The sequence below is a fragment of the Pteropus medius genome, unplaced genomic scaffold (assembly GCF_902729225.1).
Source record: "Pteropus medius unplaced genomic scaffold, Ma_sr-lr_union100, whole genome shotgun sequence".
NCBI lineage: Eukaryota > Metazoa > Chordata > Mammalia > Chiroptera > Pteropodidae > Pteropus > Pteropus medius.
The window spans coordinates 157,455-181,638 of NW_024350326.1; the positions used below are offsets into that span (position 1 = coordinate 157,455).

At 60.4% G+C, this 24,184-nt stretch overlaps 1 protein-coding gene across 1 annotated transcript; it reads right to left on the reverse strand.

Annotated features, from left to right (window-relative positions):
* Positions 1 to 728: 728 nt before the first annotated feature.
* Positions 729 to 23,464, reverse strand: PPP2R1A (protein phosphatase 2 scaffold subunit Aalpha). The gene is made up of 15 exons (XM_039839537.1): positions 23,313 to 23,464; positions 18,680 to 18,770; positions 16,192 to 16,292; positions 12,158 to 12,390; positions 11,035 to 11,182; positions 10,788 to 10,943; positions 8,750 to 8,864; positions 8,582 to 8,652; positions 8,062 to 8,196; positions 5,888 to 6,061; positions 5,572 to 5,632; positions 4,709 to 4,863; positions 3,592 to 3,734; positions 1,265 to 1,356; positions 729 to 1,147 (listed from the first exon to the last, which is right to left on the reverse strand). The coding sequence occupies exons 1-15, from the start codon at positions 23,388 to 23,390 to the stop codon at positions 1,131 to 1,133; spliced, it is 1,770 nt and encodes a 589-aa protein (XP_039695471.1). The 5' UTR covers positions 23,391 to 23,464; the 3' UTR covers positions 729 to 1,130.
* Between the last annotated feature and the right edge of the window lie 720 nt (positions 23,465 to 24,184).

Genomic DNA, 24,184 nt, shown 5'->3' on the forward strand with positions numbered 1-24,184 from the left:
CTGCCGCCTGGTCTGCGTTTGCAGGAGCGCAGGAGGGAGGGAGGGAGCGGGCACAGCTCCTTTCTTAGAAACACTTTCTAGAAGCTGCACGCGCCATTGCTGTTCACAACCAGAACGTGGTCACGTGCCGCGTGAAATTTTGAGACCTGGAAAATGCCTTAAATCCAGGCGGTCATCTCAATTACGGAGAAACGGGAGAACAGGTATCGCGGGACAACTGGTTCTGTTCCCGTCCCGCCCCGTTACGGCCCCGAGCACCCCGAGGGCTCCTCTGGGCAGGGCCAGCACACAGGGCGCTCTGGCAAGTTCCAGCTGACCCTGACGCACTATTACCACTTGACAAGCATTAACTCACTTAAATCTTCACAACCCGCCTTGCGGTGTAGATTCTATTATCGTGCCCATTTCACAGAGTACAAAACTGAGTTCAGAGAGACTGCGTAACCCGCTCACGACTGCTCAGCTGTGCGCTGAGACCTGGGCCACGGCCCCGGGGCAGGCCGTTTCCAGGCACCTGCTCCTGACCGCCACATAGTGGCCAAGGCCTGCGAGACCACAGGGCTCTGCCGGCCAGCGACACCTCATGGGCTCCCGGGCCCCCACCCCGCAGGCTGGCCACATTCCCCCAAGAAATCCCACGCCCGGCCACCAGGGCTTCCTCGGAGAGAAGGACAGAGACCGTGGCCTGACGGGCAGCCCTTCTCCACGCCAGGGACAGAGACCAGAGAACCAGCTGTTTCTACACCTTTATTTCTCTGTGAAAAGGGGAAAAAAGGAGTAAAATAAAAACGGCACAGTTGACACGAAAAAACCACTGGGGGAGGAAGGAAGGGAGGCAGAGGTAAACGGGGCGGGGTCCGGATGCGCGCATCTCTGACCTGAGGGCAGGAGCGCCCCCCGCCCCTGCGCTGTCCTGCCACCGTGCTCCCCCAGGCCCCGGGGAGGGGACAGTGAGAAGTCGGACTCCCAGGCTGGGGAGAGGAGGAACCGTGCTGGGGGAAGGGGCCTGGGGTCAGACCATGCTCGGGGAGTGACAGCCAAAGGCCCCCAGTGTCTCCCGAGGGAGGAGTTTGGGGGCGGGGTGGATGTCAGAGGCGGCTGCTGGCTCTTCTTCTGGCACCGTCCTGGCATCATGCGAGAGACAGAACTGGGGGACAGAACGGGCGGCAGTCAGAACCACGGGAGGCGCCCCCCAGGCCGACGCCCATTCGTGCAGACCCCCGCCCCCACCCCGCCCTGCGTCTCTGAGTTCGCAGAGTCTTACCGGTCAGGGCCTCCTGGGCGAAGTACTTGACGTCCACGTCCTGGTCCTGTGTCAGCTTCTCCAGGATGGGCTTGACCTCGCTCTGCAGCGTGCTGAAGGAGAAGGGGAGGGCGAGGCACAGGCTGAGCTGGGCACAGCTGGGCCATGGGGCAGGCGGAGGTGCGTACGGGTGAGGCCTGCCCGTGAACCACGTGAGGCCACAGGTCTCCGGGGCCCAGAACGGAGGGTCACAGGGCCCACGAGTCTGAGGGTCGGCAGAGGGTGGGCTTCCATCTCTTTAACGTGCTGACCGAGGCCTACCAGGGATGAGGTGTGAACACACAGGTAAATGCCACACTCCCGACTCCTGCCAAGGAGCTGACCCGGGGGGCGGGGGGGACAGACTCAGCTGATGACCAGGAGCAGAGTGGCAAGTGCCAAAGAAGTACTTGGCTCTAGGCCCTACAGGGACAACCCAGGGAGGCTTCTGCTCTCGTGCGGGGGCCCGGGGACATCTGTCTGCACTGGGAGTCAGTCGTTTTGGGAAATGAACATGAACATGAGAGGCACTGAGAGTGAGGTTGTGTCTTGGCACAGAGGCAGAGAAAGACATCGCAGAGGCAGGCGTCACGTGTCCCCTTCCAGGTGACTGCTCCTCTCCCTCCCCCGCACGTGACCGCCGTTCTCACTCCTGTCATCTAGGTCTGTCTTCCGCTTCCGAACCTGATATAAACGAATCACAGGATGGGCCTCCTTGGTCTGGCTTCTCATCCAACGTCGTGTCCGTGCGTCTGTGAGAAGCAGCCTTGCTGCTGCCTATGGCAGGAGGCCTCCTTCGTTCCCAAGCAGAGTGGCCCATTGTGTGGATAAACCAAGCTGACCCACGGGAGTGCTGCCGGGCACTCAGGCTGCGTCCATTTCATCAATGATGTGACTAAAGTTACATCCTTTTGTCAGGAACACTTTTCCCTCGGATACACACCCGGGAGTGGACGTGCCGGCTCAGAGGAGGTACGCACGATGATCTTCGTGAGATTCTGCCAGGCTTCAGAGATCGTACGCATTTACCACTTAAGAGTCCAGTCCGCCTGCCGTGTACGACAGCCCAGCTCCCAACCCAAACGACTCCGAGCTCCTCCAGGCCTGCCCATTCCGCGGTGTTTTCATTTGCATTTTCCCGACGGCTACTGGGGTTGGGCACCTTGGCACATGCTCACTGGCTATCTGGAACCTTCTTTCGTAAGTGCCTGCTCGAGTCTGTCTTTGCCCACGTCTTTCTTGGGGTTTGCCTCACTGATCTCTCGGTCCTGCCAGAAACGTGCACATCGCAAACGCCTCCATCGGCGGCTTGCTGCTGGACCCCGGCCGTGCTTGCCCGGTGCGTCCTCCATGGTACCGGAGGCGAAAGTCTCGATCCGCTCCTCGGCGAGCTGCTCAGCAAACCAGTGCCTACTACTCTAAGTCTTGACGACGTTTTCCACTGTTTCTAGGAATTTTTTTTTAAAAATCTTTCTGATTCCGGCCTGTTACCTCAGTTTTTGCACTGAGGCGGGAGGTTTTTTCCCCTCTAACTCGCATATCACCTGACCCGGCCATCTACGGATGGTACCGAGGTTTCCCCTGGCCTCCAAACCGCGATGGCCTCTGCTTCTGCACACACACGGGCGTTTCTGGGCCCTCAACTCTGTCCCACTGGGCTGTGTGCATGTCGTCGTGACGATACCTCGCTTTTTAACTCCTGCGGCGTCAAGGTATCTCCAGTATGTCTTGTGACTTTTTTCTTCCTTAGGCTGATCTTGGCTGTTTCAGATCTTTGCATTTCCGTGTTAATTTCAGAATCGACCTGTAGCTTTTCCTCTGACCTTGACTGAGATTACACTAAACCCATCCACGAATCTGGGGAATCTTCCCGTCTGTAAGTACCACGCGGGTCTTTAAGTCCCAGCAATGTTTTGCAGCTTTCACTAGAGATGTTGCACATCTTTCAGTGCCTATATTCCTGGATGTTTAACTGTTTTGATGTAATTATGAATCAAACACACACACACACACACACACACACACACACACACACACTCACGCTTGTTAATTTCATCTTCCACTCATCTGTTGCTCGCATACGAAACTGCCACCCGCCCCCTTCTCCTCTCCCACTACGTGAGGTAGGCCACGCAGATTCTCATTCTACATCTGAGGAAACTAGACCTTGGGAAGGGGAAGAGACGAGCCAAGGTCACACAGCAAGTGAAGAGCAATGCCGGGCCAGGGCGCAAAGCCTAGGCTGTTATCAAAGATCAAGGTGCGTGGAACCAGCCCCGCTGATGTGTGAGGGTCAGTCCAGGCCTCACCTGTTGTCCAGGATGGGACCTATCTTCTGCAGGGACTTGGCCACATTGAAGCGGACGTTGGCGACGGGGTCCCCCGCCATACGCAGGACCGTGGGCAGCATGTGCTTAGTGGTGATGTCCTGCCCGCAGACCTCAGACAGCACCTGGGAGTCAGTGAATGGCAGAGGGTGATTATCCAAAGTTCATGGCCAATTCCCACGTCTCTATTTCCCTCACCAGCCACCTCAGTGGTCACTAAGCCTGAGTGTGAAATGGAGTGACATGGGGACCCCGAGTCGACGGTCACCCACCCCGGGGACACGGTTTCTCCTGAAGCTCTCACCTACCCTAACACCCCTTAACACCACTACCCCCTGCCCTGGGAACGCATGGCCCAGGTAGTCCCCCGGCCCCATCTCCCTGTCCTGACTTCCCTTCATCCTCTGGGGATGGGCCTCGACTCCCAACCCCGAGACCCCTCATTAATGCGGTGGTCCCCGGGGTGAGGCACGGGAAGAGATGACCAGACGCGCATCCTGTTTCTTTAGAAACACGACCCTTTCGTTTCTAGTTGGATGCGCGGCTCACTGAGGTGATGAGGAGGAAGCACCTGCTCTGTAGAAACTGTCCTGAGTCCCCTGCGTGTGCGGCCAAACTAATCCTCACGACCTCGTGACCAGGGCATGGTGACTGCGGGCACGAGTCTGTCACAAGCGTGAACACGGCCGTGCCATGCGGTCAGGTCACCTCCCCGCGGTCCAGCGCCAACGCACGGCCATCGAAATCGAGGTTGGGCCCCAGGGGCTGCACACCTACCCGTTGTCACAGACACACGCACGTGTGCCTGTGGGGAAGGGAGGGGGCACTTACGAAGGTTTGGCAGTCGCCGCTTCAATTGACTGAGTCGCCCTAATCCTGGGGTTCCCACCCTGCAGGTCCCCACCTCCCCAGAGACCCTTTGACTGACTGGGGAGCCGGACCTCTGGCCTGCAGCTCCCCTGGGACTCACCCCTCTGAGCCCAGGGTCCCTGCTTCCCCACGGCCAAGGCAGGTGTCTCCCTGCATGACCTTTGGCCACCCCTCCTCTCCCAGGTACCCGGTCCCCAGGGATGGGCCGCCGGCACGTGAGGGTGCTCACATTGATGCAGAAGAGCGTCGTCATGCGGTGCAAGTAGTTGGGGTCCCCAGACATGGCCAAGACCTTGGGGATGATAGTGGCATGGGCCCACTCCTTCCCGAACTTCTCCACCAGCTTCTTCAGGTTGCTGGTGGCCGCCTCGCGGATGGCATAGACTGCGGAGGGACAAGGAAGGGAGGGCAGGGGTTCGGGAAGTGAAGGACTAACGCTGGGGAGTGAGTCACGCCACCACCGCAGCCCCGAGGTCCCAGGCCACAGGTGACCCAGGAACTGCGGAGGACGAAAGGGCTCCTCCGTGTCAGCACGGGCTTTCCTGTTCACGCAGCAGCCGCTCGGCAGCCCCAAGATGCTGGTTCCATTACTGGCCTGGTCGCTTGGTAGGCGAACAGGCCCCAAGAGGCGATGCGCCCAAGCCAAAGCCAGCGACTCAGGACTCAGGACCTGGGACAGTGCCTGCGACAGGCAGAAGTCACCACTCCTAGTGACAACAGTTAGCAGTGCTCGCGAAGGCCCTGAAACACTGGGTCCCACGAGAAGTCCCACGTCTCACAGCACTGTGGCTGGTGGCCTGACTCCACTTCGATACCCAGGAGGATTCAAAGCCAGGGCTGTCGGCTCGGTGGCCCTGGGACTCGAGACTACAGTGGGCAGCCCCTGATGGTGTGTTATACGTGCCCCGCGTACCCTACACTGCGCCAGGATTCTAAAACACAAGGGAATCAATCGGTCCAGGTGAGCATCTGATGGCATGGAGAGTGGCTCCAGCATCCACCAGTCCCCGCGCGGGCCCCAGCCAACCTGCCACCTGCCACCCGCCCTTCCTAGAGCCGCCATGGCCCCCTCCAGCCCGGTGGGAGACTCACCGTGATCCACGAGCCAGGCCATGCACAAGGAGTTGAGCTTCTCGTCAAAGAACTCCACCCCCTGCGGGAGGAAAGAGCGAAGGGCTGGGGGGCGAGGCTGGGGAGCATTTCCGGCAAACCCCCAGGGCAACACCCCCCGGACAGACGGACACAGACATGGCTCGACGTCACCGAAGGGGCCGCTTTCCCTGCTCTTTCTAACGGTCCCCTTCATCTGTTAGGGCCCCGCTTCCGGCGTCATTCCCTAGAGGGTCCTCACAGCCCGTCACACTGCCCGGTGATTAGACCCCGCCTGGCCCCCGGCCTCGTCACTCACCAGCTGTCCAGCCAGCAGGGGCATGTACTCGATGATGGCCAGCCGCACCCGCCACTTGGCGTCCTCCGCCAGCTCCACGATGGCGGGGAGCAGGGACTGGGACAGCTGCCGGATGCCGATCACCTCGTTGACGCAGTCCAGGTTGGAGATGATGTTCAGCCGCACCTCCGGGCACTGGTGGGGGACGGGAGGCTTTGGGAGGGTGCCCTGCACGCGGCGCCCCGGATGGGCTGCCGGCAGCTCGCCCGCACCAACGCTGCGCACTGAACACCGCCCGCCCGGGCCCGGCTCCCAGCCCTGGGCACGCAGAGCACGCAACGTGGATCATTAAATGAAGCAGGTTTTCAAATCCCACAACGGCGGCACAAGAAACGATCGGCCATAGTGAAGAACTTGCAGGAATCACAGTACGAAAATATAACACTCTGGAAAAAATCAGACTCGTACCAATCCCACCGTTTGCTAGTTGGGGGCCCTGTGGCAGGGGACTTTAGCTTTCTGGACACAGAGACGTCCATCTAGCGTCAAAGGGTGTCTGAGGCTATCACAGTGCCTGCCCCAGGGTCTGACCCACAGAGGGCTTCACAGGAGCTTCTCATTAGCATTTCTGGGACTTCTACTCTGCTAGGCCTCAAGCTCCGTAAGGAGCGCGTCCCCTTCGTCTGTCTCCAGCACCCAGCAGTCTCTGGCCCACAGTAGGTGCTCAACACATTTCTGAAAGAATAAACCAGGGAACGACTGCCTGTGACTAGCAATATCACAAGCACTGGTCACAACAGGGTGTATATGACCCCACCTACTGCCACAGAGCACGTGAAACAACTTACGAGAAAAGACATGTGCACGGTCAGTGCTTGTCCATCAAAACAGAAGCCCGACTAGATCCCTGTCCCTCCCCACGTCCCTGGATGGCAGAAGCCACTGGCTTGTCCTTCTAACTCAAACCAAGGGAACAAGTGACTCAGTCAACCAAGTGCATGAGTCATGCCCGGGTGGCCCAAAGTCCACCTGCCCCGCAGCGAGGCCTGGCCCCTGCCCGGCTCCTGGGAGGTGACTGCTAAGCCCCTGGAATGTCCTGCGTGGAAGGGCGTCACTGTTCACTGGGGCCCTGGGCCCGGCGCACAGACTATGCCAACGGTGTGACCGAGGGTGGGGCCTGGCTCCTGCAGCGTCAGTCTGAGCTCCGGGGGGGCTGGGGACCGGGTAACTAGGGGTGGCTCCATTCTAGACCCAGGCGACCAATCCCCAGTAAAGTTCCCGGAAACCCAGGCTCGGCGAGCTTCCTGGTGGGCAGCACTCCGTGGCTTCTGACACACGTCATTAGTGGGAGACTTAAGCACTGTCCACGTAAAGCCACCAGGAGAAGACAACCAGAAGCTGACGTCCCTGCACCTCCCTGGCCACTGCACCTGGCTCTCTCTCCGACATGAGTCTCAGGGCCCCTTCCCGACACCCATCGGTCCCAGCTGCTCCATTCTCCCAGATTCGAGCCCAACCCCTCTCCCTGGCTGACACCCGTGACCTCGGCAGCCATCGCCCGGCGCTCTCGTCTCTACTCCAGGTCAGCTAAGCAGCTGGCGTGCTCACGTGCCTGGCTCAGGGGAATGGTGTCTGGGACGTCAGCAGGCTCACGGCTGCCTCTTTGGGGCCCCCAGAGGCCTAGGCCGGCTGCTGTTTCCTTCATGCCGGCCGGGAGGGAGGCGGCGAAACTCAGCAGTGCCTCAGACCCCCAGGGTATGGCGGTCCCAGGGCTAACCCCGGGTGGGCCCGCCCATCTCCGGACCCCTGTGTGAGAGAGAACTCTCTTATTTAGGCCTGTATATTTTGGGGTCTCCATTAAAGATCCTCAGCCTGAGCCGTAATGAACGGGCACATATCACAGCACCTCCGCGATCGTGGGGTCGCCCAGCTCGCTCCATTCCCAGTCTCGGACGGTCTCGGGGGATCAAAACTGTCTTAGTCTTTTCTCGGTGTCCCTGATGCCCGGAAAAGGGACTGGCACAGAGTGAGGGCGTGCGAGACAACTGCCTGCTAAGTCATGACGTGCTTGTGACAGCACACCGCGCCCGCACTCGGCTCGCCGGAGGCCTGGTGTCTGCCGAGACTCTGCGAGAGCCTGGCCCCCGGGGACAGCAGCTGGCCCGCCGGAGCTCGGAGCCCGCCCGCGCCCTCACCTCGTCCTTCAGCTGAGCCAGGAAGAGGGGCAGGAGGTGCTCGATGGTGTTGTCCTTGCCCAGGATGGGGGAGAGGCCCATGATGACCGAAGCCAGCGCCGACTTGACGTGCTGGTTGGCGTCGGACACCAGCTCCTGCGGGGGAGGAAGGGAGGGTGGCCACAGGGCCCGCAGCCCAGCGCACGACGCCTACGAGCCTGAGCCACGCTTCTGCTTTTGCCCTCGTCACTTATGCAGCAGGGGATGGCTCAGGCTACGAGGGGACCTGTGGCTCCTTAGATGTCCCACCTGCTTGGGGTTCAGTGACTGCGCCTCCAGCAGCCCCGCCCCAATCCCAAAGCATCTGGCGAGCGGTCTCAGTGGCCTCTGAGGGGGAAGCCCCCACCTCCGGGCTCGGCCCCCCCGACCGTTGCAAACCCAGGCTGCCCGGCACCGGGAGGCCGGGAACTCGGTTTGCGCCCGGCTGTCCCTTGAGTCGGCGGCCTCGGGTCTGCCCCCTCCGTCCACCAACCCCCGCTACCTTGATGCATGGCAAGATCTGCGTCATGATCACGTTCTCCCGACAGTCGGCGGAGAGATTTTCACAGAATTCTGCGCACGGGGAAGGGAGGCCGGAAGGTGAGACCTGGTCCCCCCTCCGGCCCTGCGGACACCCGCCCGCTCGCTGTGTGGGGTCGCCAGCACCAACCTTTGACCTTGTGAGAGGCTGCGGCCCTCACCTCGGCCTCGCAGTCTTTCATCAGGTTCTGGAAGGCGGGGACCAGGTCCGTCTTGGTGATCTCAGGCCCCACGGCTTTCTGGAGCTGCGGAGCGGGAAGCGGGTGGTTAGTGAGAGGGCTTGACAGGTGCGCCGGGCGAATGAGGCCAAGATCAAAGTCAAAGGCACCAGAATCGAGGATAAGAGCACAGCCCTCGCAATCACGGCTGAGACCTAACCCTGCTGCCATGGGGTGACCCCGAGGCAAGTGTCTGAGCGTCCGTCCGCTCGTCGCGTGGGTTGATGGGCTGGGCAGCGCAGTCGTCACGAGTGTGGCTCCGGGGTCCGACTGCCTGGCTCAAATTCTTACCAACTTGTGACCTTGGATGAGTCACTCTACATCTCGGATCCTGTTTCCTCAAGAGCAAATGAAGATGAAGACACCTATCACGTGGTGATGGTGCCTGTGTCAAAAATGACGCTGCCCCCTCCACACTGCTAAGGCTGTTGGAGGCTCTCGCTCTTTGATCTGTGTACTTTTTCTTTCTGAAGACTGGTCTCCAGAAGCACTTTTGTGATTAAAATAAGACCACAGGCATTGAGCAGAAAGAAGGCAGGCTGGGCCCTGCCTGTCCCCTGGCGCCAGGCAAGGGAGGGCGCTGGGCTCTCCTGCACAGCTGGGTCTTGAAGACCGGGGAGGCAGCAGGGCAGTTCCTAAGGAGGGGACACACAAGTAAAGGCTTTAAAGGGCCTAACGTCACCCTGGGCGGATGCTGCGAGTCCGTGCCAAGCGGTTTTAACGGCCCGAGGTCCCTGCCTTCACGGTGCTTTCATCGAAACCCCAGTGTGACCCAGGTCATGCTGGCCAGAGCCAAGGACGGGAGGCACCCCATCCCCGTGGAGCCGAGGCCCCGAGTCCTTCCGGAACACAGCAGGGGAAATAAGCGTGATCACAGGAGAAGGGGGCCACAGGGCAGAGTGGCGCCGAGAGCTCCGACTGGACCTGCCCGTCTCCCCAGCTGTCTACCTCCCAGGCCCCCGAGAGCCAGATGTGAGGCTCCTGCCTGCGCTCGCGCCGCTCCCAGGCTCCTCTGCGAGATCCCGGTTCCCGTGCCGGCTCTCAGCTCATCTTCTAGAACCAGCTCTAGCCACACCTCCTCCCCTCCACACGGCTGTGCCCCACGGGGGCACCTGTGACACCGGACCATTAATTCACCTCCGTGTACCTACCTTCCCGCAGCCCGCCTGTTCCTTGCAGGCTGGGCACGTGCCAAATCCACGGCATCCCCAGCACCCAAGGAAGAGCTGGGGCTCCACAAACACGTCCCCGTGGAAAAAGCACTGCCCTGGGGGGTCAGCGACGTGGATCTTGTCCCTGTTCTGACTGCCTGATACTGTCACCGTGGCCTGTCAAACTTCTGGGCAGGAATATGGCCTAAACTGTGCCCCACACCCAAGATTCTGTGTTGAGGTCGTGACCCCCCAGTACCTCAGAATGTGACTATCTGCAGGCAAGGTCTTTAATGGGGTGAATAAAACGCAGAGAGGTCACGGGGTGGACCCAGTCCAAAGTGACTGCAGCCCTTACAAGAGGAGATGAGGACACAGACACGCAGAGGGAGGACCACGTGAGGACACGGGGAAGGCACAGCCATCTGCCGGCCAAGGAGAGGGGACCCGGGCTGCTGCCCAGGTCTCGGACCCGGAGCCTCCAGAACTGTGAGAAATAAGGATGCCCAGCACGCGGCCCTTCGCTAGGGCGGCCCCAGCACCCTCGGGCGCCCCGTCATACCTCATCTGAGGGCAGTCGGATTAGGTTAGGGTTCCCGAGCATCCCTTGTCTGCTGTGGCGCCCTCTCCCACGGAACTGGACCTCAGAACCCTCCTGGACACTGCCCCGAGCTGCCCCCGTCACCGAGCAGCGCTAGCGTGTGCGGCGGGGCCCTGGAGGGCAACCGCCAAGCTCCCACTGCGCAAACGCCCGACGCCGTCCCGGCCCCCGCCCTTTGGAGGGCCCCGGTCCACTCACCTCTGTGAACTTGTCGGCCACCATGTACCGCACGCGCCAGGACTTGTCCTCAGCGGCCTGGCGCAGGGTGGGCATCACCAGGGCCTCCAGGTCCTCCTGCGGCAGCAGCTGGGCGATGTTCACGCACGCCTCCACCGCCAGCAGCCGCACCGAGTCCTGCGGGGGGACCGGGCAGCAGACGCTCCGTCAGCGCCGGGCTCCTTCCGAGGCGGGGCCTGCCCGACGGAGGGGCGGACACCAGACCCACCTGCTCGTCAGAAGCCAGGTTGGAGAACATGGGGATGATCTCGCTCTTGACGTTGTCCAGCTCCAGCACCTTGGCGAACTCCCCCAGCTTGGAGGCTGCGGCCCGCCGCACCATGGGGGTGTCATCTGAGCACAGGTTCCGGAAGTACCTGGGGGGTCGGGATGTGGCTCAGGAGGCAGGACCCCTGGGACCCCGGGGCGGCAGGCGGCGTGGCGGGGAGGAGCAGCACAGGCTCTGCAGCTGCGCAGGCGCTGGCTTTGCTCTGGACAAGGGACGCCGCCCGCCTGCGTCTTCCTAGCCCTACAACGGAGCTGAGAGTGACAGTGCCTTTCCCACAGGGTCGCTGTGAGGTTGAAGCGGGATAATGTGTCGGCACACGGCAGCCTGTCGGCGCACAGGTCTGCAAGGAACAGTGGGCGCCGCTCATGTCCTAACGACCCCACGAAACCGCTGCGCTGGGGCCAAAGCTTTTACTCCTCAGCAGCAGCGATGCTCCGGCTGCGGACGCAGGGGGCTGAGCGCAGGGGTGGGCACGCGGGGGCGGCTAGGGACCGGCCCTCCGGGTGGGCGAGGGCCTGGGCCTGGGCCTGGGCCCGCTTCTCAGCAGGCGGTGGAGCCTGCGGGTGGATGGACATCCAGAGGGAGGGCAGGAAATACACGCTCAGGGGAAACTGTAATCCAATTAAAACAGTCTCATCCATTCTTCCGGGACCAAGTCTCGCACACGAGAACTCCCTGGGGTATCGCACCATGGGGGCAGAGCGGGGAGGAGGCCGACCCGAGAGTTAGGCTCCGGACCGGGGCAGGCCAAAGACAGCACCCCGCATCACGTGTCGAGTGCTGTTACGCACCAGGTTCTGCTCGACACGTTTGGATGTGGTGATTCTCTTAAATCTCACAGCGACCCACGGGAGAAGGAACTATTATCTCTATTTCCCAGATGAGCAGGAGGCAGCACCTGGATCAGAGACCAGGCCCTCGGTGACACGGCCTCCCCAAGGGGTCGGAAGGGGGCCGGGTGCGGGAGAGCTCAGGGTGTTCGGGACCTGGGGAGGCCTGAGGGGGGCTGAGGGGCGAGGGAAGGGGCCAAGCTGAGCTGCCCAGGGCCAGGGGCCAGACTCACTGTCGGAGCTCGGCCTTCACGGCGCTGGACACGCGGGGGTAGCAGACGGAGAAGAGGCCGCAGGCCGAGGTGCGGGAGGTGAACCAGTCGCCGCCCGCCAGCCGCTTCACCAGCGGCACGAAGTGGGCCTCCAGGTCGGAGGGCGAGTGCTCGTGCGAGATGGCCCGCAAGGACTCCACCGCCTTGTCCCGCACCACCGTCTCCTCCACCGTGGCCAGCGACTCCAGGGGCGGCTGTGGCAGAGAGACGAGGTGACCAGACAGCTCCCCCCCGCCAGTCCCGGAGCCCCCACCCCGCCTCGTCCTGCGGGCTCATTTCCTCCGAGAAGCCTCTGATCACCCCATCCAGCATGCCTTCCCCGAAGAGCCACCGTGAACCTCGTTTACATCAGTGCTGTGGCTCTGCGAACCTCAGCATCATACGTGTCACTTTCTGAGGAGAGAGCCACAGCTGCCCCTAGCTTCGCCAAGGACGACGACCACCACTGGCACTAACTGGAACGTCTACTGTGTTCTAAGCAGGGTGGGGGGGGATGTGCGTGACGGACTCCTATGAAGCAGGTCCCGTCCCCGTCTTCACTTTGAAGAGGGAGCTGAGGCACAGCCGGGCTAAGCCACTCGCCCAGGACAGCAGGAGCCACACGCCAGGATCTAAATAGGCCACCGGGCCCAGGGCCTCCAGGGGATGGAAAGCGCAGCAGTGGTTTCTGACAGGCGACTGCATCAGGCACTCGCGTTGGTGGGGGAGCCCGGAGGGACACCCGATGGGCTCACCGTCATGTCCCCAGAGCCCAGCAGAGCTCCCAGCACAGAGCAGGGACCCGGTAACCACTGGCCCAAGGAAGGGACAGTCGACCCGCCCTGACGCAGCCCGGACGGCGGAGGGAACGCTGCGCTCTGCCGTTTCTTCTCTGACGGGGAGAAGAAACCACAAAGGGAAATGCTGCCAGGGCCCGGGCAGGTGGCAGAAGGAAGCACTGAGCAAAGATGACAGGTGGGGACAACAAAGAGGCAGAGACCATGGCATGTGGCCTAGAGAGCACGGCTGCCTGCCAGCTGATCAAATGTCACCACAGGGCAACACAGCTGGTAAAGAGCCAACCTGGTTTTCCGAAAGTGGCCAAAAGGCCGGACTCTTTATGTAAAAAGTGTCCTTCTACCTGCGCTACACACGGACAGACCTCGAAGACATATGCTAAGTGAAATAAGCCCATCGCAAAAGACATGTGTTGTGTGATTCCTGCACGAGGTGCCCAGGGCGATCGGATTCAGGGACAGAAGGGGGAGGGCGGCACTGAGTCGGGCAGGGGCCGCGGTGACGGGCTGGGGCTGCTGTTTGATGGGGACGGTTTCAGTTGGGGAAAATGGCAAAGCCTGGAAATGGACGGCGGCGATGGCCGCACCACCACGCACGTGTACTCACGCCACAGAACTGCGCTTCGCAACGGCTGAGATGGTAAACTCTACGTATCTTTTACCATAAAACAAAAATTAAAAACAAATAAAAACAAAAGTTTGTAAAATCTCATTAACGGAAGGCAGGCGATGACTCAGGAGGAAAAGGTCGTGCTCTGCCGGCCCGGGGACCCCGGCGTGAGGCTGTGTCACAGCGTCCTGCCATCCTAGGGTTTTGGGTTCAGGATTGGCTCATGAGGCTGTGGTGTCACCGGGCTCTACAGGGACTGGCACACAGGGGGCACTCTGACCGTAAGTGGGACGGACTTACGGTAATCTGTCATTACAATAGGCTGGGGACCAGCCTGAGCACGTTGCCCAGGGGTCTGCGTCCCAGGGGCTCAGTGGGGCAGCCAGCTGGCCCACAGCAGGCTCACCTGGGGCGGGGTTCCCCAGGCACGCACCTGGAGAAGCGGGCTCTGGGGCGGGGCCCAGGAAAGCACACGTTCAGGGAACGCCCAGCAATGCTCTGGCACACTGGGGACCCGCTGCGACGGACCGCCCTGCGAAGGGTGGGTGCCGGGGAGGGGGTTGGTGCGACCTCCTACCCCATCTGCTCTCGGGAGGAGAGCTGCTGCTACAGAAAAAATCCTGGCGCTGCGGCCACACGGGTCCCCAAGAAATCAATTCTGGGTCAGCACCGCAGGGGCCCAGGGCTGGGCTGGGTGATGCACCTCCAGTCCCCATGGGTCACAGTCCTTGCTCATGTGTGTGTGGGACGAACAATGTCACAAGAGTCGTTTTCCGTTCCTCATAACTTGTCAGGCACCACAGCAGCCGCCTCCTCTTCCAGGAGGTCTTCCATGACAGCCATCACATCCCATCCGACGGGACCAGGCTCCCCACCATCAGGTCCTGGAAGCCCCAGCGACCCTCTGTCCCAGCTCTGATCAGCCCCCTGAACAACTGAAGAGTCAGTGGCTCTGGGCCAGGGGCCTGGCTTCACCTCCTGGCTCTGCCTCCTCCCTCAGAGCTGCCTGTGCCTCGGTCCTCAACTGTGCACGGAGCTAACACGTGCGCGTCTCAAAGGGTCGCTGCGGGGTGCCACAGGTCACTGTGCCTCAGGCACTTGGAACGCACACCGTGTGCGCTGAGTGAGCGTCGCTATCGTGACTCGACTCACCTCCGGGTTCCCCACACTGCTTGGCCCGGGGGCCCCGGGATGTGTGTACTGGCTGATGTCAGCACCATGGATCCCAGCCCAGAGGTCATACGTGACTGCTCCCCAGAAAAATGGATGGGATGACTGGGGCTCCCCCCAAGACGGCTCTGCGGGAAGGGCCCCCACGAGCACGGAGGTGCTGGGCGTTTCCTGCTAGAATCCTCTGAGAAGCTGCTGGAAGTTATGAAGTCTCTCCTCAGAAAAGTGACAAATGCCAGGGGCTGCACGGAGTTCCACTGGGTTCAGGGGCCCTTCCAGGCTGGTGCCCGGACCCCACGTCCCCATGCTAAGCAGCCACATCCTGTGTAAAACGTGAAGGACCCCGTCCACACACAACTCTGCGCGCACAAAACACACGTGTCCACACGAACGAAAGCGCCAGCACCGGACAGCGACCATCGGAGCCCCTCAGACTGCGCTGCCTGGGAGCAAACGAACCGCCACGTTTGCCGAAGCCCGAGACGCCAGCGGCTGTACGCAGCACGCTACTTTATGTGCCACAGGGGAAAGGCTGCTGCTGCTGACTGTGACACCATCACGTGCAGAACCCACAGTACGAAGTTTCTTCAGAAACGATGGAACAAAGTGCTGAACGGAAGAGGGGAGGGGCAGGCGCAGTGCCCCAGGGGCCTGAGGACCAGAGAAAGCCAAGGACCTGGGCCACCTCCAAGGCCACAGGACTGGAGCACCCCCAGATGATGGTGGGGGGCCTCCCTTCTCTTCAACCAAACAGCATAACTGTTAGCATCTGACCCGTCTGTGTACCCAGCCGTCACCCGGCACGAGCTCAAACGGGCAGGCAGAGCGGCAGGGGCCTGGGGGAGAGCCGAATGGACATGCCAGGAACCCCGGCTCTGCCCCTTACTAGCCATGCGGCCCCGGACGAGATGCTCAGCCTCAGCACTCCAGGTGGCTCATCCACAACAAGGAAGGGGTGGGCACAGTGGCGTACCACGTGGCACGGCATTGCGAGCTGCCGGCTGTCAGTGTTTACTGCGGGCCAGGCACTGTGCTAGGGGCTTAGGCTGATATAAAGACAGGTGCCAAGGACTCTGCATTTATAGGTAAGGGAACGAGAGATAGTGCAGAGAGGCTAAGTAACTCCCACAAGTCACATAGCAAATACGTGGTGGAAGCAGCCTGATGCCCAACCCAAAGCCCCCCGTGGCTGGAGCGTGCCCGCTGGGGCCTGGCACCAGCAAGCAGGTGCCAGCTAATGGCGAGGACGGCTGTGTTTTCAGTGCTGCTGTATTAGATGCAATTACTGACTTGACGGATTCAAGTGAATGTCCAAGGTCCCCATGTTCTGAGAAGGGGACTCCCGGCCCCTGCGACATCTTTCCCTCCTTGGCCCTGGCTGGCAGGGCCACTGCTCTGACCCTCAGGGCCTGGCGAGGGCCCCCGCCCCCCAGACTCACCAGCAGGCAGTGCACGTACTCGGGGCCTCCCACCAGGGTGGTGAAGGTTCCCAGCTGCTCCGCCAGCGCCAGGAGGACCTCATCCTCGTCGTAGATGGTGTCTACGGAACCAAGAGAGACTGTTCCAGGACCCCCGCATCCAATCCCGCCCCAGAACCCGCGCTGGCGACCAGCAGCCTCCTCCCAGCCCCCCTCCGCTCCCTCGGGCTGCCAGCCCTCCCGGCCCCGTCCCTCCCGCCGGACCGGCACAGGGGTCAAAGCGCAGTGCTGGACCGAACGACGCACCGAGTCCTGCATCTGCCCTGGCCTGGCTGGGGGATGCCGGGTGAGCAAGACCACCTGTCTGAGCCTGGTTCTGCGCTGGTCACATGCCGCTCACCACTGTCCACCTCAGCGGGGTCACAGGGCGGAGCGAACGGAGCACGTGCACGAGGCAGAGCCGCGGAAACAGGAGCGTCCCGCCCTGGTCTGGCCGCCACCCTCGGCGCTGCTGTCTCTGCCACAACGTCCTCCCCTCTGGCCCGAGGACTCTGCTCCGCCTGCGAGACTCGTTCAGCTACTGCCTCTTGCAAGAGTCCTGAGCAGACCCGGCCAGTCCCTACCCTGGGTCCCCTCCCCCTACGCGTTTATCAGAGTCCTTCTCATTAAGCTCCCCAGACCGGCTCCTCTCTGCACCCCAGTTCCTGCTAGACATGGGGCTGCTGATCCAACAGCTGAGAACGCTCTGTCCTGACGCCAGGACGTCCCTTCCCCTCCAACTCGGTCCCATCTTCCCTGAGGCGCTGGGAACTGTTGCCCTCCACAGCAGGAGGCGCTGACATCCCCGGGGTGTAACCCACTTCCCGATGCCCCGGGGACACCGGCCGGCGGTGCTGGCGGCCGCAGCGTTTACCCCGAGATAACTTGCGGAGCGCAGTCCTAACCTGACCCCCAAACCTGCCACGAAGTATCTCGCTTTTATTATTATTTCTGCTCCGCTCTAGCACACTGAAGGTCTTTGCAAACAAATGACATCGTTCTATTTATAGTATTGTTTTTAGTGGCATTTCCATTTAAAAAATACAGTAATTCTTGATTGCTGAAAATGTCAAATCCTAGAAACCACAGCGTTGCTACGCGTGACGTTAGCATCATTCACGAACAGTCGTTAGCCAAAGATTCGTCTGATGAACTGATTTATGTGTACTCTTCTGTTACATTAGAATTAGAGACAAGTTCTGTTCAAAACGACTCCAAGAACAGTATCGGTATTTTATTTTCACAATGAAAACCAGGTCAGATTTGCTTCAGCCCCAAAGAGCGTGCTTACGTAAAATTAAATTAACGCTGGCGGCGAGCTGCACTTTTTCTAAACGGAAGATGGGTTAGGCCAGGCCTGTGGGGATCCAGCCAGACACTGCCCAGGCTCCCCCGCAGGTGGCATGGCCACAAGCCCACGCTCTGGCCAACGGGGCGTAAGAGGACCGGACACGAAAGCGTTCATTAGTGACGACGCACTGTGTGACCCAGGCTTCAGCTGCCATTTTAATTAGTGTTAAGTTCGGAGTCCTGATAAGAATAACGGGAAGAGAAGACTTAGAGCCACTGGCGTCACACGCTGCGCTAAGTGCCCCGCACCCACCTTCACAGACAGGAGCTCAGAGCAGGCCGCTCACTGACGCCTGCGCGGCACCTGCCACGTGCTGGGCCCCGTCACAGCGCCTTCCTCTGACCTTACCGAACCCCCCTTTCGGGTTATATACTGTGCCCATGTAGCACGAGAACAGCCAGAGGCCGGCAGATGTGAAACGGCGCGACCAAGGTCACACGGCTGCAAGGTGGCAGAGTGTGCATTTGAACTCAGGTGGTCGGGAGCCCGAGGCAATAACCAATGGTGTGAGTCTGGGGCCAGCACGACCACAAAAATATGCCCTCTGGGTCACCTCCCAACTGCATGACCTCGGGCAAAGAGGTTGCTTCTGCTCTTCGTGCCTCAGTTTCCCCATCCACAAGATGGGGGCAATAGCCTTACCTACCGTAGGAAGCGCTGGGGGCTTGTCTCAGATAATGGTGGTGACCTGCGTGCACTGCGCACAGGCCCCGGTCCGAGGACTCTACGTGAGTGAACTCGGTCCCCGAAGGAAGGGATCAGAACATGGCTGGCGCTGGCGCTGATTATTATTTAATGTTCACATCAACGCCATAGCACGTGGACGATCGCCCCCATTTATGCATAACACGGACAGAGAAGGAAGTGACACCTAAAGTCACCAGCGTCTAACGGTGGAGCTGCAGTTCGCACTGGCTCTACCCTCCACCAGACCCCTTCTCAGTCCCTGCCCCAACGCTCCAGAGCATTCCCTCAGAGCGGGACTGGACGTCCCCTCCTCTGAACCCGTGGCCCCACCTCAGTGCCCAGCACAGGGGACAGTGATGAACCACGTCAGATCCCCCACGAGGTCCCCCGCCGGCAGAAACCACCCTGACGGCCACATGCACCTGGGCTTACCTGTCAGGAAGGGCAGAAGCTCGCTGCGGGTCCTCTCCACCCCGAGGGCCAAGGCGATGGTGGACAGCTTCTTGATGCTGTTGAGGCGGAGCTAACGAGAGAACAGAAAAGGAGGAGGACGTCAGTGAGCCCAGATGGCACCGGAACCAGGTGTGCGTGAGGGTGCCAGACAACGACTCGGCGACACCCACCAAGTGACCGAGACCTCGAGTCATTAAGCTGTGCCGGGAGCACCGGCCTCAGCAGAGCACCTTCTGGGGCTCATTGAGTCGCCACCTGCCCGGCGGCACTGTCCAAGACCATTCTGTGCAAAACTGCAGCCCCCCTTGTCCCGCTTGCCCCCCCCCCCCCCGCTTTTCGCCTCATCTTGTGCTCAAGACCATCGTGCACGCTCGGCACCCTCAAGAGTTGCCGGCAGCCACCAGGAGCTGGGAAGGGGGCATGAAACGGATCTTCCCCAGAGCTTCTGGAAGAAACCAACACGACTGACACCTTGATTTCAAACTTCTGGCCTGGAGAGAATACATTGCCGTGGCTCTAAGCCACCACGTTGGTGGTGCTTCATTGCAGCAGCCACAGGAAACGAATGCGTCTGGCTCACGTGCACATGCACACGTGGACAGGCCTGGCGCTGAGCGTTTAGGAATGAGGACCTCACCCGGGCCCCCCGGTCCCAGGGAGGGAGGAAGCACACCCGACACCCTCCTTCAGCACTGCGGACAGAGGCCCGAGCCAGGGAGCGCTGCGGGGCGGGGCTCCGACCCGGCTGTGATTACTTGGCCGACTGTGACGCCTCCGCCTTGTCTTTCCATTGCAACAACGGGGCCTCCCCTCCCCAGCTAGCAGGGCTGTCACCAGAATGCAATGAGATCACCTGTGTGACAGGAAACGCCCTCGTGAGTAAGCCACTGACCGGCGCAGGGGGGACTCGGCTTCCTGGAAGAGGCAGGGCGAGGGGTTGGGGGCTCTCTCAGCCTATCCTCCCCTGGGCCCCCGCAACTGCGAAGAGGTGTGCGGGTGACCCTTAACCCCCCGCGTCGGGGGTTTAAGGGTCTCTTTGGAACACGGACAATAAGGAGAATCTGAGGAAGGGCTATGCGGCTTCTCCTCACACAAACGCAAACATCTCTGTGCAGTATCGCTGGGTTTCTGGACCCCTTGGGCTTGAGGTGGGCCCGAAACTCACCTCCCTGACAGAAACAGGACCTCGGGGGGCCCCGGGCCGAGCTCCTGCACGGGCTATCCCGCTGCACGCAAACCCCTGGCTTTCAGCTGTGCATGTGAAACCCCCAGCCCAGGAGAACACATCCCCGAAGCACCCATCTTCGCCCAGCGTCTCTCCGCCTCCTATAAAGTCCTGATGGCTACGCGGCCTTCCTCTTAATTCCACGAAGGAACACGTTTTGAAATGAACACGTGCGTGCCGGTGCGGGAAACCAAGCGCCCGCTTCGTCACTGTTGTGTCGCTCGAGAGTGAAAACAGACATCGCGATCTCCATTTCTGCAGCGTTTGGGGAAAAAAGTGACATCCCACCGCCTTGGAAACTGCGGCACCAATGCAAACCGCTCATCCCGCTGCCTGCCACTACGATTATCTACGGACACGCCTGTCCCGCCATTTGGAAGGTGACTTGTCTCTGAGATGAAGAAAGACCGTTACTAACCGGGCACAGCGAAAAATAAATATAAACATTTTTCGAGTTTTTAAAAGCCTGATTATCATTTAAGAAGTGCTTCCTATGTCAAAACTTGGAACTTTACGCCTGTTCTCTTACATAATTCTTCTAACAAAACCATGAGGCGCACACCGCCTCTGTTCATTCACAGAGGAGGAAACTAAGGCGCAGAGACGGGGACGCAGGTCGCCTGGAGAATTCGTGACACAGTTTGGAACTTGACCCCATGCTCTTCACCACTATCCTTTTTGGTTTAAACTCTCAGAGGGCAACTTGATTTCTAAGCTCTGCTTCACCATGTCCCTAGACACTCTATAAAAAGAAGCCGATCCTGGAACGTCCTGTTTCTAAGGTGTGGACACGGGGACGCTGTTGCAAGGTCTTCAACAGTGGCTAGTAACTGGGTCTTTCTTTACATAGTTTTACATCCCGCTTCATCCTCACAGCGACCTAGCCAGGTGTGTCTTCCTTCCTTTTTTTCACTTAATAAGAAAATCAAGGCCCAGAGGGTGGAGTGGTAAAAACAAACAAACAACAAAACTCACAAAGTGGTCGAGCCAGGTTTGGAAACGCGCTTTACTTCCAGCCACTACTTCCAGCCACGACACAAGCCCCTGCGTGTCCCCTCTAGGCCTAGACTTTCCTTTGATGGAGGAAGGGACCTCAAGCCAAGAACACCGGCAGCCTCTGGAAGCTGGGAAAGGCTAGGAGACGTTCTCCCCTAGTGCCTCCAGAAAGAAATGCAGCCCTGTCGATCCCTGATCTCAGCCTGGCAAGATCCGAGTCGGACTTCTGACCCCCAGAACTGTAGGACAATACACTGGTGTTCTTTTAAGCCACTAAATTTGCTTCAGGAGTTGCCCGTAACAGGGCTCCGCTCGACCCCATCCTGGACATTTTGGGCAGATGATTCTTTGCTGTGGGGCTGTCTGTGCACGGTAGGTGTGGAGGCCTACCTGACCTCTATATGCTAGATGCCAGTAACACTTCCCCAGTGGTGACAATCAGAAATGTCTCCTGGAGGGCAAAATCACCATGGGCCGAGAACTACTGCCATGGCCTGCCTGCTCTCTCTTGCTCGAAGGCTCTTCCCCACCCTCTTCCCGGAGCGGGCTTCTTCTCTTCGCACCTTGAACCCTGCGCCCTCAGAGCCCTCCCTGACCGGCCTACTTAAAGCGCACCTTCCTCACCCCACCTTGTGCCGCACGTCTCAGGTCTCTGCTCAAACGTCACCTCGGCAAGCCCGCCCTCGACCACTCTTTAAAACTGCACCCCGAACCCCTCTCATCCCCATCTAACACACAACACATCGTACTGTCCTTGTCTTGTTTATCGTTTCCCCTAAAACCTAAGCTCCACGAGGCCAAGAGTTTTTGTCCGACTCGTTCCCTGTTGCCTATCTGTGCCTACAGTGGTCCCCAACAATTTTGGACCAGGAATAGGTGCTCTTATGAGAATCTAACACCTCATGATCTGAGGCGGAGCTGAGGCGGTGATGCTGGGGAGCGGCTGCCGATACAGATGAAGCTTTGCTCACCTGCCCGCCGTACACCTGCTGTGCGGACCTGTTCTTAACAGGCCATGGACCAGTACCAGTCCATGGCCTGGGGGTTGGGGATCCCTGCCCTACACAGAGCAGAAGCCCTCCAAATATGGGCTGATTCACTATGACAATATCCTACTGTTTCTTTCCCAATACATCTCACACGTGTCAATGACGTAGTCAGCTTGGTTTCACGTCTGTCTCTTGTAGAACAGTGTCACCATCATTACCACACATCTTCAGCACCACACCTGATATGTGGCGCGGGTGTTCACTTAACAGATGTGTTAATACAACAGCCCTATGAACTTGACAATGAGCTCCGCTGGAGAGAACAGGACAGCAAGCATTGGAGAGCTTAACTAACCTGCCCATGTCAATCGGCGAGTGGAAGCCCAAGCGAACAACCGCGGCCTGTCTGACTCCAGAACCAGGGTTATACACCCGGAACCTCTGAGGCTGGGCCCAGGCAACCGGCTAAATCCTATAAAGAGGGAAATTGGAGCCCGAAGGGACGATGGGACCGCTTCAGTCAGCACTGCCGATAATTACAGCTAACATTTACTGAGCCCTTAAAACGGGCCAGACGCCGGGTCTATTCCACGTGTGTTATTAACTCGTTCAGTCCCCCGACGCCCCTCAAAGAGACCGCGCCTATTATCGGCCCACATTTATGGAAAACAGAGGCCCGGGGCGGTGAAGTAATTTGCGCGAGGTCTCACGGCGGATGGGAGGTGCAGCTGGGGAGGGCGACGCACGGAGCCCTGACTCACCCCGATCCCGGGGCGGCCGGGCCCCGGGCCCCGCCTCTCTCCCGCTCACCGGTGAGGTGTCAGCCCGTTCGGGAACGACACGCCCCCGAGACCGTGCTAGGATCGCAGAAGCGGGGCGGGTTTCCACCTCTAATTCGCTCCAAATTTAGCAAGACGCCCCCTGCAGGTGGGGCGTTTTCGCCCCCTTCCGGGGGCTACGCCAAAACTGGAGGGGAAGAGAGGGCAGTGGGAGGGCAGCCTTCGCTTCGGTGCCCGTCTGCGGTGTTCGCCCCGCGGCCGAAACCCAGAAAGGAGAAAGCGAACCGCAATCCCCACCAAGCGGGCGTCCCTTCTGCGCCCTCCCCGTCGCCACGGGGCGCTCAGGGGCCGCCGCCCGTCCCCCAGCCGCCCCTCTCCCTGCCGGCTCCCTAGGCCCCGGGCCACCGCGCGCCACCAGGCAGGCCCGGGACCCCGGGCCCCGCCGCACCCAATCCCGGGCGCCGTCTCATCGAGTACGCGGCCCCGGGGAGATGAGAGCGGGCCGCTGATTGGCCGCCGCCCCTCCCGCCCCTCCCCGCGAACACCGAGCCCTCTCCGCGAGGGCCCTCCGCGGCCCCGGGCCCCCGTTCCCGTCTTGCCCGAGTCCCCTGCGGCCTCCGGACCTGCACATCCTCGTTGCGGAGCTCGTCTATGAGCACCGCGATGGGGTAGAGCGAGTCGTCACCGTCGGCGGCCGCCATCCTGGCTCCGTCCCGTTCCGGTCGGACGGCGACCAGCACGGTGCTGAATTTGGCCTGGGGAGGGGCAGGGCCGAGAGGAGGCGGGCGCGCGAGCGTGGGGGCGCCCGAGCCACTTCACAGGGGCTGGCTCACGGTCACTGGCCGCCCCGCGCCGGGCGAGCCCGCGTTTCTTTGGTCCGGACAAATGAAGTCCCGCCCACTGTCCGTTTGCCATTGGTCGAAGGGACGCTGTGAGATCTGCCGGAGCCAAGGACGGCAGGAAGGAAACGGAAGTCCGAGGTATCTTAGCGACCGAGTTTGTGCCCGCCTACGTCGTCACTAACAACGACGGAGACGAGCAGTTGTTTCCAGCCAATGAGGGGCAGGATTGGGAGGTGGAGACGCCTGCCCTTCGGAGAGTCCTGGAGAAAGCTTCTGCGCGTGCGTCGCCAGGAATACGTGACGTCATCTGGGGACCAAGACAATCTGCAGTTTTAGCTCTGAGGCAGTGGCCAGGTGGACTCCGCGCGTTTGTGCTGGAGGAGGAGGGCGTGAATCTTTGATTTGTGACTTATTGTGCGGAGGCCCAGAGAAGTGTGGCGACTTGCCTGAGTGTCTAGATTCAAAACCAAGCGCCTGGGGCTGGCCTTCAGGACCTTTGTTTGGGAATCGGATCCCGGATCCCGGAACCCTCTAGGCACATTGCCCACCTCCCCTTGTCATACGTGAGCGGTCCTGGAAATTAGAGCCCGCTCAGTATATCACGCTTTTTCGTTCCAACAAGCCTTTGCCCAAACCGTACCTCCTCCTGGGAG